The following is a 16,997-nucleotide window of genomic DNA, read 5'->3' as shown; positions in this document are numbered from 1 at the left end:
CTTCACAGCAAAACAGCGTTGCAGCATTCTCCTTAACAACTGAAGTAGACAGGGACGATTTAAAACATTAATAAACAACCCAAAACCATAAAAATGGCTCCAAACAGCAAAATCCAAATCTCCGGAATCCCTAATTGATTTGAAAAGATGTCATTTACATCCTTGACGCACGTTAAAGCTTGTGCACCTACGCCGGGTGGATGCACGCTAACACTTTTAACTGAGCAGCCACAGTGAAGAGTTTGGCTTGAATAAAGTCTTTTCAATCAGTTTGGGGTCTTGGAGCTTCCAGAGTCCTGGGTTACGCCGGGTGAGCTGTGTGGAGCCCATGACATACTGTATGATGTCATCACCTTTGTGTAATGTTGACAATGCAGATCACTGACATTGAGTCTGACAATAAAAGTAATTTTGGGCTGCTAAAACTAGCCCACGCATGCAAAATGAAATTATATTGGTTGGATGTCTAATTGTGATCTGATCCATTTCTTACTCTTCCATTATACTAGTCGAGGTTCCCACAGGTCCTTGAAATCCCATGTCAATTTTAAGGAAAAAAGTCAAGGCCTTGAAAGATTTTTTTTTTTAACTTAACGTTTTTAAAAAGGCTTTTTTTGCCACTTTTTTACTGCAGCGGCATACCAGTTATTTCACGCATCAACGGCCTCGAAAATGCGACCGTCAGTTACAGTCAAATGATTCTGGTTATGGCAAGTTACAAAACTTCTCAGTGTTGTTATAGGAATGAACCTTGATCTGCTTCACTCCCATCACTAATGCAAACTATTCATTTCCCTTCCAGTCAAAAACCAGTCCAGTTTTTAATTAATTCATGTAAAAGCACCTGTCGCTTTGTTTACTGGTTCAAAAAGTTATGACAACGCTGTATTTAATCTCCTGATGCTCCAGTGTCACAAAAGTTTCCATGGTGGTAATGAGCTCCAGTGGCCAGGCAGGTCGTAACTGCACCCTCAGGCTAGTTAAATATATTTGGACAGAAAACAACGCCCTCCTGTCAGCATGACAAATTGTCTGTTGTAAAAATCCATTGACACAAACAAGTGAGCAACAGTTTGAACTTTATTATTAGAGTAGATGGACCCTTTCAGGCTGTCCTTTCAACAAATACTTTACAGTAACTACATTCACATGTTAATATTAAAACATAATAACCTTCCTGGCAACAAAGACACACAGAGCACTGAAGACATCCAGGATGTTGGCTGTCGGTCAGGAAAGGTTGGCTACCAGGATACAGATCAAACTCGTTCCACCGAAGTCTGTTAGTTTGCGTAAATGGCTTGTGGTTCAAGATCAGCCGGTTTAAGTTTACACAGGTGCGAGAGAATAATGTCAACACCTTTTCCGTGGTCATACGAAGAAAATTAAATAATTATTTGGTATCTAAAAACCACAAGAAGTGTTTGCAAACAACATATCGATATCATTCATTTTTAACTTTGAGCTTCATCTCAGAAACTAACGTAGTGCAAAAGATACTTTAAAAACATCTAAATGAGTTCAGTAAAAACATTTTATACACAGTTTGACACTCGTGCGTAAATCCAGCGCATAAGCCGTCTTCATTGTATCCAACTGTCCTCAACTTCCTCCAGGACTTTTAGGCCCTGAACACGAGGAATGCTGCGAGGACACTCAGCAGGAGTGGCACAGCTGGAAGGGGAAGAGACAAAAAGCATTTATCAGAAAATGTTTGTTCTTAAATTACATGGTAGTTCAGTGCCGTGATGGTTTTGTCACAGCTCACTCCAATAATTTTTTTCTCAGTTGTACTGGGCTTTTATTTTCCAGGTTTTGAGATATTTATGCCTCTACTCTTCATTAATAAAGCTCAAGGGCTATGTCTCTTTTCCAAATAAATGCCCCTGGTACAGTAATTATCAGGATGTGTTCACAGTTTTCTCCACTGGCTGAGATCATCTGATGTGATCGCTATCACACATCTTTCTGGACAACTGTCAAATACTTTCTTAGTTTCCTTTAATTGATCTACTTGATTTTGTCTCTTCATAGTGGTCAAATTAGGACACCTTCTACATGTTGAAACCTAAAACTAAAGTGCATATTTAAAACGGCAGTATGTTGTTTACCATGAGGGTGGTCAGCGCCGCTCATTGTTGTGCCGTTGCCGGGTGCGGCTGTAGTGCCGGTGTTGCTGGCCGGGTTGGCGACGTTCAGAGAGCCGCTGTTCAGGAGAGTCATGAAGGGACCGAGAGCAGCTGAACAATTAGGAGACAGAGACGTAGGAGGTTAGACAGGAACATAGCTTAGTCACAATAAAATGTGTTAATTCACTTAATTAACAGTTGAAATGTAATGTAAATCAGTATCAGTTTGAAAGAGAGCAGTAACCTAAATCCTTCTGTATCTCTGGAGCTTGTTTTAAAATCTCAAGGTGTGGTGGGTTTTAAAATAAAATGACTGTATTCAACTCTTTCAAAAGCAGTCGACACTTTGGGGGAGGTCTATCTACATTAAAACAAACTAGTGAAACGTGGACAACAGAGTATCAAGGACTGTTAGCTTAGCCTACCTGTGGCTTTTAGTTTCAGACAAAACAAAATCACTCAAATTAAAATGCAACAAGAAAACTACAGGAACATTTTGAATGTTGACGGTTGGTTACGTTTTTTGTTTCATTTTTACTTCAGTCCACGTTGTCAACACGATGAGCAAGTTAACTGGGTCTAAAATCTGCGATGATATTATTGGTTGATTTCAATTTATGCCTACAGGTTGAAAACAAAAATTGTCCAGGCGTTTACACCAGTAAACTGATGTCAGATATGTGTGCACTGTGCAATGTACAGTGTGTTAATGTGTGTCCACTTACTTCCATCAGTAGTTCCATTCCCGAGGAGGATGACGAAGGTTGTAGATTCAGTGGTCCTGGTCATGGTGGCGTTCACATTTGGGATTTCAAACTCGCACTTGATCACATCACCATTCACCATGCCTCGAATTTCTTGCGTTATCTAATGACAAAAAGTCAGATATGGTGAGGTGAAATAAGAAGGAAACTGAAAATTTAAGTAAAAGATACAACATGTAATATATTTACACACAGACTGCACAGAGGACCTTTTGGGGAGAGTGCTTAGTCTTATTTGAAGTTTGTGATGTTGGTAACTTAATGTCCAATATTGCACTTAATCTACAGATTTTTCAAGTCAATTTTCACTTGCGCATATTACAATAGTGCCATGATATATTTTTGGCATCTATTTACCCAAAGATTGGTGTCAACTTATGGAAAAAACAGGATAAAAGAAGATTTTGGAGCAGTGTATCTCAAAAAAAGAAAAAAACATAATCAAAACACCATATGAGAGAAGATCTCATTGTTTTGTGTTCTCATCCTTTCAAATAAGACTTATGCACACTTTTCTAAATAACTGTTGGTTTTTCATTAAATTTTTCAATAATCTGTGTCCCAAATTTCAAGTTTCTGGAAGTTTCTTTTAACTTGAAGTTGCAACAATTGAATCAGTGGAATACCACTTGTCTAAAAGGTTTGAAAGGTTTTTTAGGTTAGTGCATTAATAAAACTGCATTTAATATCAAAATATTTTGATTTTTTTTAAATCAAAAGCAATAAAAAAAACAGATCTAATCATCTTTTAGTGCTTTTAAGTGCATATATTAGATTTTCTGTTCATCTATTGTTTGATATGACAAACATTATGCATGAAGAATGTAAGCTAAGTTAATAAAGTTTTTAATCCCTCTTAAACCCTTTGAAAGTAAACTGGAGGCTCACCGTCTCTGTTGGAGTGAGTGTCTCGTCAGTGTTGTTCTTGCTCATTGTCCTGAAGAAGAACGAGCCATTGTTCTGAGCACAGATGAAAAGTGCGGTGGTGCCCTGAGGAAAGAATTTGTGGTGAGAGGATGAGATGACTTCCTTGAGGTGAAGACAATAACGAATTGCAATGTTATACACATTCTCTTTGTTAGTGTTGGATATCAGTCAATGAAGTGATGAAACAGTCCGGACAACAGTAAGATTTCCAGTCCTTCTTGTTCCCTGTGAGTTCACCTGTGAATGCTTTTGGTGCCATTGTGCTTTATTATTTTTTTAACTTCCGCTTCCCTGTTTGCACATTGTGTGTTCATGCCACGGTATATGCCTCTGCAAAGTCGTTCACATTGCAGAATAAACATTGTTTGACAACATGTTTGTCTAAGATAATCTGATTTTTGTCTGCAGTCACTGGGAACAAAATTCAAATGACTTTATAAGAAAAACTTAAACCTGCAGTAACCCAGATTCTGTGAAAAAGGCTTAAGTAACCAGCTTGTAAACTATTTTTCTGTCCAGTTTGAACTTTTTATATCCTTTTGTTTAGTTGACAGGACTCTAGCACTATTAGCCTACAATGTCTGTTAGCTCAAGATAATTTTACATGTTCAAACTCAACTTTATCCAAAAAGTCTGCTAACAGCCCCATTAAGGCTATTTTGCCTGTTTTTTGAGGAATGCTAGCTTGTTAGCCTTGGACAGATACAGAAGCACTGCTGAATGTTGGCAGGTTCGTTTTTTTGTTTTATTTTTCCTTAGTATATGTTGTCTGAATCATTCTGTTTTGTAACCTACATTTCACGTTAAATATCAACGTTTAACTCATTTATCTTTAACATTATCTTGCTTGCCTCTATCAACAGCTAGCTGCTAGCATAATAAATTAATACGCTATAACTGATAATAAGTTAACACCCATTACACCTCAGAGGCTAGCTGCTAAAGTTATTGCTAGCCTCTATTCAACAACTATTTGCTTGGAGGTCAAAAATAAAGTACCTATGTGTAGTATTAAATGTGCAAAATATTCCAAAAAAGCTATCCAGCACCAGTGTTTTGCCCGTTTGTTGAGTGACAAATGTACTTTCAGGCACTTTTTATGATCTCATTACATACCAGGTCAATATGTGAGACGGCCATGTCGTGTTTAACCAGGTCAATAAAAAGTATCAATAAAGACGTATGTCAATTTGCCGTTGATGTCAGCTCGGACATGTTAACAACTGGGCATTATGTAATATTTGCCAGTTATCTGTCATTTCACTCAGTTGTCATAAAACTTGTCTCCTTTTACAAACAGTATTTACATTTTGTTGGCTGTTAAAAGGGAAAAAGATAACGGCTGCCGAACACAACATTACGTCTGTTCTCTGTGATTCTGGACTGTCTCGTTTGGGGAAGAGGAGGAAGTTCAGTCTGGCTTAACTTTCACTGAAGGAGCGCCCTGAGGTGTCTGCTGTTAGATGCAGCATATTTATATAGATGGTCTGTATTAGGAGTATATTGGAATGTTAGTTGTTGTTTGGGCCTTCCTGATTTAGAGCTGGTCAAGGTAAACATATACCAAATGGTAGGTCAGCAAGGTCCTGGAAGTCCTGGGTCAGAGTTGGAGAGACATATGGTGGCTTCGTAAAAGAGGTGTTTCTATTCTTATTTGTCCCTCTCCTAAAACCATATGTGGTAACTAAGTGATTGACCAGAACAAACTCGGTATTTAAGGAGCTGTCTGTATACGTTCGTCAGAGTCTCATTATTCGGCTGGAGGCTCTCCAAGTAACGTGTTACTTGTATACGATACTGAACTTATTGTAATAAATTTGTTATACAACTAAGACAGTGTCGGCGGAGTTTCTCTTCAAACATCTTCAACTGCATCACCACAGAAGATACGACAGCCCCTTTGTTGGTCAAGTCCTTTGCTTTGGGACAATAGACCGTATATTTGAGAACAGGGACAATTATTTGTTCAGTTCAGCAAGAAGCTGTTTGAGTAGTTGTGTGCGTTACCTCTGAGACATTCTGAGTCAGTCCCAGTGCGATGTATCCCGTTGAGTCTCCCCTGAGTTCGACGGACAGTAGTGTGCCGTTGGGAGCCATTGTGGTGCCGGCATCCAAAGACGCAAACAGACAGCTGCTGTTTCCAGCAGGGTCACAGTCGTTTGGTGTCTCCGTACACAGTTTGGAGACGCCGCAACCATCCCGAGTTATGTTCACCTGGTAAAACACACCGTCATTTAAAACAACAAGTCACAAGTATAGACAGAAATGGCTAAAACGTGTGCACCTACTGTAATGTAATTATTCACCTTTAAAGCTAAATTCTGATATTTTCAACATTTGGGCTTTGAGAGGTCATTAAAATGAGTCACTACTTCCAGCTGATTCTGCATTTTGTTTGTTTTGACGTGTGAAAATGTGTAAAAATGGACTTTGTCAGGAAGTGGCTGTTCCAAATAAAGAGGTTGACTGAGTTACCTGCACAACTTTGCTGTGTTAAAGGGGTATGGCACCAATTTTACACACAAGTTTCCATTAAAACACACTGTATGTAATATCAGCCGCTAGTCAAACAACCACCACTGCTGATGAAACTGACCCCAACCTCCTTCCTCTCTCTCTGACTCTCTCCAGAAAGTTAAAGTGACAGGTGACCCAATGAAACGCACCATTAGCTTGAATTGGTTGCATTATGGGAAATGTAGTTCCCAGTGGTTTCAGGGTCCTAACACGAACTCCGGACTAAAAGTCAGAATATCTCGGCCTCTGCTGCATCGATTTTGACAATACAAAAGTTGAAAATTGACCCTGGGGAGTTCTTCGACTTTATCGTCTTTTAAAACAGAACTATGATATATATTTATATATCTGACGACTAAAAAAATACTGAATCAAGTCAAACATATTCTGTGAAAGCTCAAAATTAAAATGGACGGCAGCTAAATGACAGTTTTGAAAGTAGTTTTTAAACAAATGTTATAGTTATCTGTTTACATTACAAAGGTCAAGATGATATTTACACTGAGAGGATCAAAGATAAAGAAAACAAACCTCTGTATTATTGGCAAATGACAGATGAAACGTTCCTTGGACACCCGCGGCCATAAAGACCATGAATGCAGAAACCAGCAGGATCAATCTTTGTGCCATTCCTAACAGAGAGTGAACAAAAAAAAGAGTCAATATTAAAATCAGACAAAGAAGGTTTTGTATATACAAATCAATGATATGATCATACTTAACCATACAAGTTAATGATTATGCAACCATAAATTCATGTAAGCCATCATATACAAGAGTGCTGCGTCAAGTCAAAGAATAAAGAAAACCAACTCAAACAAGGTTCACAATCAGAAGACCTTAAATTAAAACAAAATAACTCTATTATACTGTTTGTACCATAATGTGTAGTTCTATTCTAGTAAAGGATTCAGAATAAATACTAATTAAATCAATCTCTCCTTCTTTTCCAGGAGTTTGAGGCAAAGTTATCAAACTTCAAAACCACCAAATTAAACAAAACAAAAAAGACTACAGTTCCGATTTCTGGACATCTGTACATCTGGATATTTCAAGTTTTGTTGAACAAGTTAAAGGAAAATAGGAAAATCTTAAATCATCCTATTTTGTATAGTTCAAAAGAAAATGAGCTTCACTTTCCAAATTAACTTAATAATGATAATGAAAAGTAATCTAACAATAATAATAAAAAAAATAGTAGTAGTGACTCAGTTAAATCTAAATACAAAAAATGTGACTTGATCAAGTTTTTCTCCCTGATTTCAGAAAGTCTTACCTGAGCTGTAAGAGTGAGATGTTGAGTTGTGGGAATGTTCAGTGTTCAGCTGCTTCTGCTCGTCTGTGTGCGTTTGATCCCTGTGGAGATTTAAATCAGCTAATGTCAGCACTGATGCTCAGTGGAGGGTGGGGTCTACAGCATCCTGAGGAGGAGGCGTGGCTTTGTGAGAATTCACCTGACTGACTACCTTCCTGGAAGGTGTGCACTTCAGGAAGCGCTTTCTGGAAAATCAGTGGTTCACTGAACGGGGCAGCAGTTCTGGTTAACGCACATTTTCTTATACAACTCGCTTGATGAGCTGCACTGATGGAATGTAACTGATTGTTGTTTATGCTTAAACAAACTAAACAAACAAACTCTCTTTGTTTTCACAACTGAATAAACTGAATAAACAAACTGACCTTAAAGGACAACACAGATTCATACTGTTTTACTTTGTTTATATGTGGCGGACCCTGCCACCTTCTCAGCAAGTCCTCCAACCCAAACGACCACATAGGTCGTTTGTTCCTACCCTTTAATACGACCCACAGGAGCGTTTCCTAAATTACCTTCTCTAGCTTCAAACAGTGTTCTGGGGACATTATTTTCCTCTGAGAACAGCTTGTTTATTCAGTTATGGAAATAAAATATTTTTTCTGAGTTTGTATTATTATCTCATTATATTGTGAATATTATAGTTCTGATGTTGAATTTCTTCTCTGAACGTACTTGGAGCCACTTTAAGTACAATATGTAAGAACTGGCCAACTGTTGGAGGTCACAAATAGGGTGAATGCAAATTTGCAGAGGAGCCACTAACTGCTGCTAATTTTACTCTTTTCTGCAGCTTTCTATGGCTGTAGCTAGCTGCCATTAGCTTGTTAGCTCAGTTAGCCGTGCAGCTAGTGCCCCTAAGCTGACTTGAGTGTCCGCAGCTTGGAGCAATTTAGGAGTCTCAGTGTTACAAAGCTGGCAACAGATCTGGGGTCAATAGCCTCCATTTTTGACATAACATCAAATTTCTTTACTTTCTGTTGATAATTCTGGTTATTTATTTAATGTTTTAACTGCAATTCTTACATAGGTATTACATATTGTTCCTTTAATTGGCAATTTGATTATAAAAAACAAAACAAAAACACTGAGTCTGATATGCCTATTCAGAAAAATGTTGAATACTAGCTCCAATAATTGGTTGACCCACAGTATATAATATATACATGCATGTAAATATATGTATAAAGTACTTTTACTTGTACTTTTGATACTCAAGTATTTCCAGAAATGTTCTCGTGACACTTAAAGTTAATTTAATATCAGATAGTTTTACTCAAGTACTTTGTGTATTGATGTCTTTCACTTTTACCAAAGTAATATTTGAACATGATATATTTACTTTTACTCAAATACGACTTTTGAGTACTTTTTATGACACTGCTTACACATTTAGGCAGAACTAGTTATAATCCGATAATTGATCTTTCTGAAATGGTCCATTCTGCATAAGGATAGTTTTCTTGTCTCTGTGATATTTTACCTTACTCATCAAGACAACTTGTAACTCATACTATGCAATGTCATCCATCATTGCTTCACAGTCACCCCTCCAGTGTCACCTGCCGACACGTCATAGTCGGTGTGACCACACAAACCAGAATGTCGGGTGTCATTATGCAAAATGGTATTTAGGTGAAGCCCAAGGAACATCGTGACCGTACATTCTTATCGGTTTAGTAATCTGTTCCGTTTTTCCAAATGAGGAAGTGTTTGTTTGTTACCTGAAATTGTTTGTGACAATCATAATCTCTAATCCGTCCTGCTCAGCAGAGTTTTTGAGCTGTCTGTCATAGGGTTACTATAAGTTATCAAGAGAAATGGGTTAATTCTTAATCAGCGAACATTTAATATTGCTAGATTTGACTTTCAACACACTAAAATTGACAAGAATGAGGTGTTTCCCATTGTATTTTACTTTTATCAGAGCCTATATGAAACTATATTTAACCCTTTGTGAGACTCTCAACTCTCTCCTGAGTCACAGATCTGATCAGATTTCTTTTGTTGTCACCTGATCTTTGAAGCAGTGCGTACCCCTACCCAACAACAGGAGGAAACCCTGGATAGTGAAGAATTAATTCCCTAAAAGACAAAGAAGGACACTGTTTTCACACTATCATTAGGGAAGAAACCTCCATTATATCATTATAGTTATTGTAAAAAAAGGTCAACATCTGATTTAGATTGTTCCTACCTAAAGGCCGCCATAACAATTACTCTGAAGGTGATGTCGAGAGAAGGAACCAGTTTTTGGTTTACCTGAAACTCAATCTCAGAGTGAAACTCAACTTGTCCACGGCTGCTCTGGCATTGTTTGGTTAACCAGAGCAGGCGGCAAACAGAAATATGTCCTCTAAAAACAAAACAAGGTTTCATCTGTGCTTATATGATTCAATACAAAGTACCTGGTGTCACCTGTAATGAAACAGTAGATGAAGAACTAGAGCATTGACTTTGGGACGACCTACCTGAGGAGATAGGACTCGCAGATTCAGTAACTTCTTTTAAATCACTTCTTAAAAGCCACTTTAATAGACTTGCTTTTATGTGAAGTCACCCTGTTTACATTGATTTGTCATGTTCTTGTCTTTTTATGTGTTTGTGTTTTCCTCTTATGTGAATTCTTCTTTTTCTCACTGTCCCGTGTGGCTTTTATTTGTTTATCATTAATTTGTCTTTTATTCTTTTTACAGTTCTTAATCCATTTATCTGATTTTATCTCCTCTGATGTCGTCCTAATATTGTCCTTTATTGATTTTATTCTTTTATCTCTTTATCTGCATTGCTTTTTTTCTGTGGTTTTGCCTGTTTTATAGCTTTTATTCCTTTTACTTATAATTACTCATTGACATTTTGTGGTTTGCCCTCTTGTTTGAACTTCTCCTTAGACTAGACTTCCTTGTTTGACTGTGTTATTATTCTGTATCGTTGTCTTCCTGAGTTTCCTGTTTTTGCTTGTCTGTCAAAGCACTTTGTAAACTTTGTTATAAAAGGTGCGACATAATAAAGTTTATTATTATTATTATTACTATAACTATATGCTTACTGTGTGCTGTACCAGAAATAAAATACAATCAAACTACTCCTACTACTAATAATAACTTTATTTATATAGCACCTTTCATGCAAAGATGCAGCCCAAAGCTCTTAACAAAGACTGGATAAATGAATACACGATAATAAATACTAATAATAAAAAAAAGGTAGAAATAACTGGTCAAAACAAGCAACAATAACAAAATAACAATAGCTAATTTTATTCATTGTGGCAATGCATGTACAATAAATAGTTACAAACAATAAAAAACATCTGAACCCACCGAGTATAATAATCTACCACAACAAGTAACTGGGTGTTTTCTAATGAGCTACGAGGCAGAGGACCCATAAGGTCCACACCTAGCATTTCCTCTTGCTCTGTTACTATGGTCTGTTGGAGTAAGCCGGCAGTTTTCTTGGACTCAGGTTTGTATTTTTAAGCAGAACAAGACTTGACATACTTTCCAACATCAGTCCACATTTTTGGCCAGTAAGCAACTTCCTGAATCCTTTGCTGGGAGACATGATGGAGGGATAAAACACTCAAAAATAATACACGATTGTTTCAACATATATCAAAAGACTGGGACACAGCACTAAATCTCTTTATCTGTAAGATTTATGCTTGTGTGACGGGTCCCTTCCTGGTTGCCATTTATGTGGCGGTACTGGCTGTAAATTCCTTACAGGCCAGCCCAACCTACATACAAATATAAACAAAAAACATGCAAAACTAGGGGAATGCCCAGTGTCCACTACTTGGACAATAAACAATAAACAAATGCCTCATTTGGATATAATAAACAAATGTGCTCCTACAAGCCCCAGGGAAATAAAATGGTAAACTAAGGGTGTAAAGGGGCTTGGGTTTTAAGGGGTTCCCCAAATAAACAAAGTTCCCTCAAGAAAGATGTGGGCAGCCAAGAAAACAAAATGGGGCCTAAATAGACCAGAGTTTCTGGCTGATAATCTAAGGGGGAATGAGGTTCTCAGTAATTCAGGGAGCGATTCAGAATGGGTCAGGGCAGATTCAGTATGAGGGTGAGAGCCCCCAGTGTGCCATTTCCCACCTCTTTTAAGCCTTTCAATCAGGGTGTCATCACACCCTGATTGGCTGGGAGGGAAATGCCCCAAGCTGCTTCCACTCCACAGATCAGGAGTCAGTCTCCCCACCTGTGCACAGGTGATCTGAATCCCCTGCAATCAGTCATGAGGAAAATCAGCCCAAACAAAGAAAAATAGCAAGTCGAACAATTGGACTGCTACACATGGTTGAAATCAAAGACACAATTTCTGATAGTGGAGCAACATGTGTAATATTAGCTGAAGTCATGAGTCCCACCAACACAACCCCATCAATCATTTCATTTATTCAGTTCAAAATTCACTTATATTTTTTTGTACTTTTTATTTTCCTACATGAAGGTTTAAATTCTGTTTCTAAGTCTTCTTTGAAGAGAAACGTTAAAATAAAATAAACTGAATAAAGTCCGTTTTTCTTCTACCTGGACGAGGATTTGGAAAATTAACAAAATAATTAAAGGCTTAAGAAGTAATGATAATGTGTCGATGACCCTCCCTTGACTCCACCCTTCACCCATATTCAGCCCACACTTATATTTCCTGGCTCTGACGATGGCACACAGGGTTGCATTGTCTGAGATGTGTTAACGTATGCAAGGGGATCAATTACACGACTGACGTCAAACTGGCTGGCAGCGGCTCTTGAGTATTTCTTAAGAAAATATTATTCTTGATTAGATGATTATATATTTTTTAAAATATATTATGATCATTTGTTCATGTTGATAATGTGACGATGGGGACCTTACTTAGGTGACAGAACCAGTTTTAGGTTTTAAAGTTTCTCCTTTTGAAATTGTTCACTCTATGCTCACCTTCAAGTTCAGCTGAAAGGCAGGTCCACTCTGTGATATTGTCTTAATGATGTAATGTTTATAAAAAAAACACAGAAAAACAATAAAACATTTAGATTTATTTTAAAACAGGTTTTCCTCAGACTAATCCCTCAACAAACAGACTGCAGGTTTGTGCAGGTCTGATGTCTCCACATCGATTGGCTCTCTGAGTTATCTGTTTGTTCTGTAGGTCTGGACTGTTTGACCAAAACACACACTTTAAGTAGACTGTGACGAGTGCAGTGTGTGCGTCTGTTCGTGCTTTGTAAAGACAAAACAAACATGAAGAAAGAGAGTGCAAAGTAACAATATTGAAACTAGAAAAGCATTTCTTGAACAAAGGGGTGTGGGCTCTGTACACAGCATGATGAAAACTGATCGACCTTAATGAACTGACTGAGTTGAAGATGTAATAGAGTGAATGGGGTCATAACGAGCTCATTCACAGTTGATCTGTGTAATACTGAGCATTTTGAAATGTCAAAATGTCAATTTTTAAATGTGCACAAGTACTGTGCTATAAACATAACGATTGGCTATTTATCTGCAAATAACAGCATGCTAACACCCTAAAGTAAGATAGGGATAATGATAAACACTACACCTGCTCGACACCAGAATGTGAGCATTGTCACTGTTAGCCTGTTAGCATGCTGACACCAAGGGTTCCCAACTTTTTCTTTAGAAAATGGGTCACCAGAATAAAAATGTCTCACTTGCCTCTCAAGGCTTCCGTAGCCCGCTGTGCTCAGATTATCAAAAAAATAACTGACAATTAAAGATCCTACATATTTAAAGAGCATTTCAATATCACAAAAACATAACACAGCATCAACATTTTTAAAATGAGTATTTACACTTTTCCCGGAGTAACATCTGGTGGGCCAAACTGAACCTTTCAGCGGGCCAACTTTGGCCCAGAGGAGACACACCGGACAGCCCTGCTCCAGTTAAAACTTATTAACTGGGATATATCACTAAATATGTGAATGTATACAATTTTTGTATGAAAACGCTTAAATCGAAGAGTGTACGTATGCAGCATCAACAGTTTTGAGCACACAAGAAAAACAGTTGCACAGACAAACAGACAATAGAGGCACTGTTTCTGTGTTTGTTCTGGCATTCTCTCAATGTTGTGAGCGCTTCCTCATTCTGTAAGATAGCATCAACACGGCCACCTGTGATTACTGAACATGTGAGATATGAATCTGCAGAAAAATGAAGTGACAAGATGGAAAATATTTTAAGAGCTGGTCATTTCCTTCTATTCATTTCTGTGAGTTGTTGTACGATCTCACCTACAGTGACTCATTTATTCTAATGACGTCATCTGATTTGATTTTGACTCACTGGTAATGTTTCTATTAAATATTATCATATAGTTTTGTTGTAAGGGCTTTAAAACGTATTAAAAAGAGCCATGTAGAGTAATACACACTAATCTATCAGTGTATTATTATACATTTTGTGTATTATAAAACCCTTTAGCCCCTGAGAGTGAGCGGTATAGAAATACTGTACCTTGTTTCTGTGTAGTCCAGCACAGTTACATTGAGTATAAATGTTATAATATAAATGAAAAATACCCTCAGTTTGAAAGGGTAAACCCTCATCAGACAGGAAATGAAAACAAACTGATGATAAGAAAAGATGAAGCTAAGATTATATCAGTGACACCTTTGTTGAACAGAGTCACAACCTGGACACAGGAAATGTTGGGTGTGAAAGTCCCATATTTAGACACACGGACACAGGTTTATGTCATCTTATCTTTACTTTTGAACTCAGATTCATGAATGTAGTTCGCAAGCAAAACCTCCCTGTAAAAATACTTTGACACTTTCACTTAGATGGATTTTTCTTTTTTACTGTTGTAGTTGGTTAACTACTTTACTGTTTGATAATTTAATGAAGTTGCTATTAAGGTGATACTTTTAGGTGAACTCTTTTCCATACAAAAGGAGCAAAAGCTGTGAAATACATTTAGTGAAGTACGGTGATAATAAAACAAAACGTGTGGTTGAGTGAAGTTAGTGAGATTCCACCGCTGATATTTACAGAGGATAAAACACACAAAATAAAAGAGACATAATTTAAAGGTGATAAAGTAAAGGACATAACATCAGTTGATCTATACAATACTAAAGCTACTATACGTTACAAAGGTGAGTTTACTACTGTATCTGACAAACCACTTCCTGAGTCCTTAAGACTGTCAGACAACATAAAAGAGAAGATAAGACACCCTGATCTTTGAGGTGATGTCTCAACTGAATGCCAGTGAAACCAGCTGTGGCATTTCTAAGTTTGTGGGAGTGAAGGCATCAAAAAGTGTTTCAGCTTTGGTATTTTTTTTTGTTTTCCCCGATTGCCAAGACTTGGGAGAACAATTTTCAAAAGCCAAAAGCTTATTATAGTGTTATAATAGTATTATTATAGTTCTCTGGGTGATTTGAACAGATTCAATTGAAATTCAATTTCCGCTTTGTTTTTTTCTTTGTCTTTATGGTCGTTTAATTATGAACGCATTCATGTGACATCTCTGAAGCCTGTGTATGTGTATTCTGGTAGCCCAGGTGAAGAAAATGATGTATATATCTTGATTGTGCATGACAGGGTTGATGTTACACAAGCAAGTTGACACAAGAAGACCAGGCGAACAAAAAGTAGGAAAAAAAACAGCTCAGGGCTCAAGTGGTTACACAACCTGAGGTTCCCAAACACCTTTGTCTGATTTATCTCACACCTGCCCTTCATTCCTCTAGATTTGTAAACCAGTACCCCTGGTTGGGAATCACTGTAGCAGATGATACCTGCAAGATATGACACCTGTAATCAGCTGATGGTTCAGCTCTCTGACACTCCCCAGTGGTGATCAGCTGGTACAGACCAGAGCACCACAGAAGCACCTCATCTATACTTTGAGAGTTAAGAAACAGCCTTTTTTTTTTTTAGATAATATCAAGAGTTAAAGATATAATATGTAACATTTTCACATTAAAAACTTTAAAACGACCAGACCTTTGTTTTATATATAATGTTGAGGTCATCAAACTACGTCTTTTGTTACTGTTTTGATTGAACGAGCAGCAGAAATTACAGACTGTGCGTTAAATATACTAATTGTTTGTCATCAACTAGTTCATTTTTGAGGTGAGTAACATCAAGTGAACAGCAGAAAAGACTAGAAAAGAAAAGGTGTTGGCTTGAAATCAAGAGCCAAAATCATCACATTTCAGTAGCTCTAATAATTTATTTGTTCAGTAAGAAACCAGCACCGTAAAAATATTTACCCCTATAAAATTCCATACAACATATAAACATATAAAATATCAAAGAAGACACCAGTGATGAAAACAGAAAAATTGTCCCATTGCACAATATTGCAGAAACATTAGGAAGTGGTCATTATTGATGCAAAACTTGAGAGCACAGACCTGAGGAAGGCAACGCCTGATTAAAGTGCACTGAGTGGAAATAGTAACAGATGACTGTAAAAAAAAAAAATCTCATGGCTTATTTCCAGAAATTGTCATTATTATTGTGCCACTCTCGACATTTCCCAGGGCAAGTTTCTGCAACGACTGCATTAAAAACTGTTCACATACTGGTGTTTTAGTGACATAACAACACTGGCCCACAACACAATATACACACAGTATGTTCATAAGAAAGGCACAATACAGACTTCAACAATTCTACTGCAAAAAAAAGTAGTTTTACCCTGAAACACCAGAAATATATAAAGTAACAGACACCGTTCAGAAATACATGTTGATAAGGTTTTAAATATATATTTTAAAGGTGATCTGAAATCAGAAATCATTAACAAGCAGCCTGTCTACAGATTAAAGCAACAAAATTTCGGCAAATACTGATGCCTTGGGATAGCAGCTTGGGTCCAAAGCTTCAGTATTTGACGATCTGGGGATGAGACTCAACAATCAGCTATGTTGTTGCTTTAAGTAACAAATCTGCTTTGCTGTAAAGAAATCTGATCCTGGGGCACCAAGAAAAAAAAAGCATTTTTACAAGGCGTAGAGCTTTAGTTTTTAGTTTAGTTTTAGTTTAGTGGTCATATCCAAAAAGACACTGGTGCAGAAGTTGATAAAAGCAGCTTACTGAGCTAGCTAACGTTACAACTCAGCCGAGGAGGCTGTGAAAAGTGAATAGTTCCTGTATAAAACCGCTCATAACAAGGTCCATGAGTCATGATTTCTGGAAAGAGACATCCTGTTGAGTTTTTCAAATATATGTTTTGGTGCTTGGAGCACCACAAGCCAAGTGCCGTCTAGTTCCAGTATATTCAGAGAAGGCAAACATCTCTACGGCTGATATCTCCAAAAAACAATCTACATGGATATATAGCACTGCAGTTAAG

At 37.4% G+C, this 16,997-nt stretch overlaps 1 protein-coding gene across 1 annotated transcript; it reads right to left on the bottom strand.

Moving 5' to 3' along the window:
* Positions 1–1,064: 1,064 nt before the first annotated feature.
* Positions 1,065–9,229, bottom strand: LOC141017032 (putative ferric-chelate reductase 1). The gene is made up of 6 exons (XM_073491651.1): positions 9,215–9,229; positions 5,828–6,034; positions 3,782–3,883; positions 2,855–2,996; positions 2,112–2,240; positions 1,065–1,674 (listed from the first exon to the last, which is right to left on the bottom strand). The coding sequence occupies exons 1-6, from the start codon at positions 9,227–9,229 to the stop codon at positions 1,622–1,624; spliced, it is 648 nt and encodes a 215-aa protein (XP_073347752.1). The 3' UTR covers positions 1,065–1,621.
* Positions 9,230–16,997: the final 7,768 nt, after the last annotated feature.

The sequence above is a fragment of the Pagrus major genome, chromosome 21 (genome assembly GCF_040436345.1).
Source record: "Pagrus major chromosome 21, Pma_NU_1.0".
NCBI classification, from domain to species: domain Eukaryota; kingdom Metazoa; phylum Chordata; class Actinopteri; order Spariformes; family Sparidae; genus Pagrus; species Pagrus major.
This window is presented reverse-complemented; position numbering and strand designations above follow the sequence as displayed.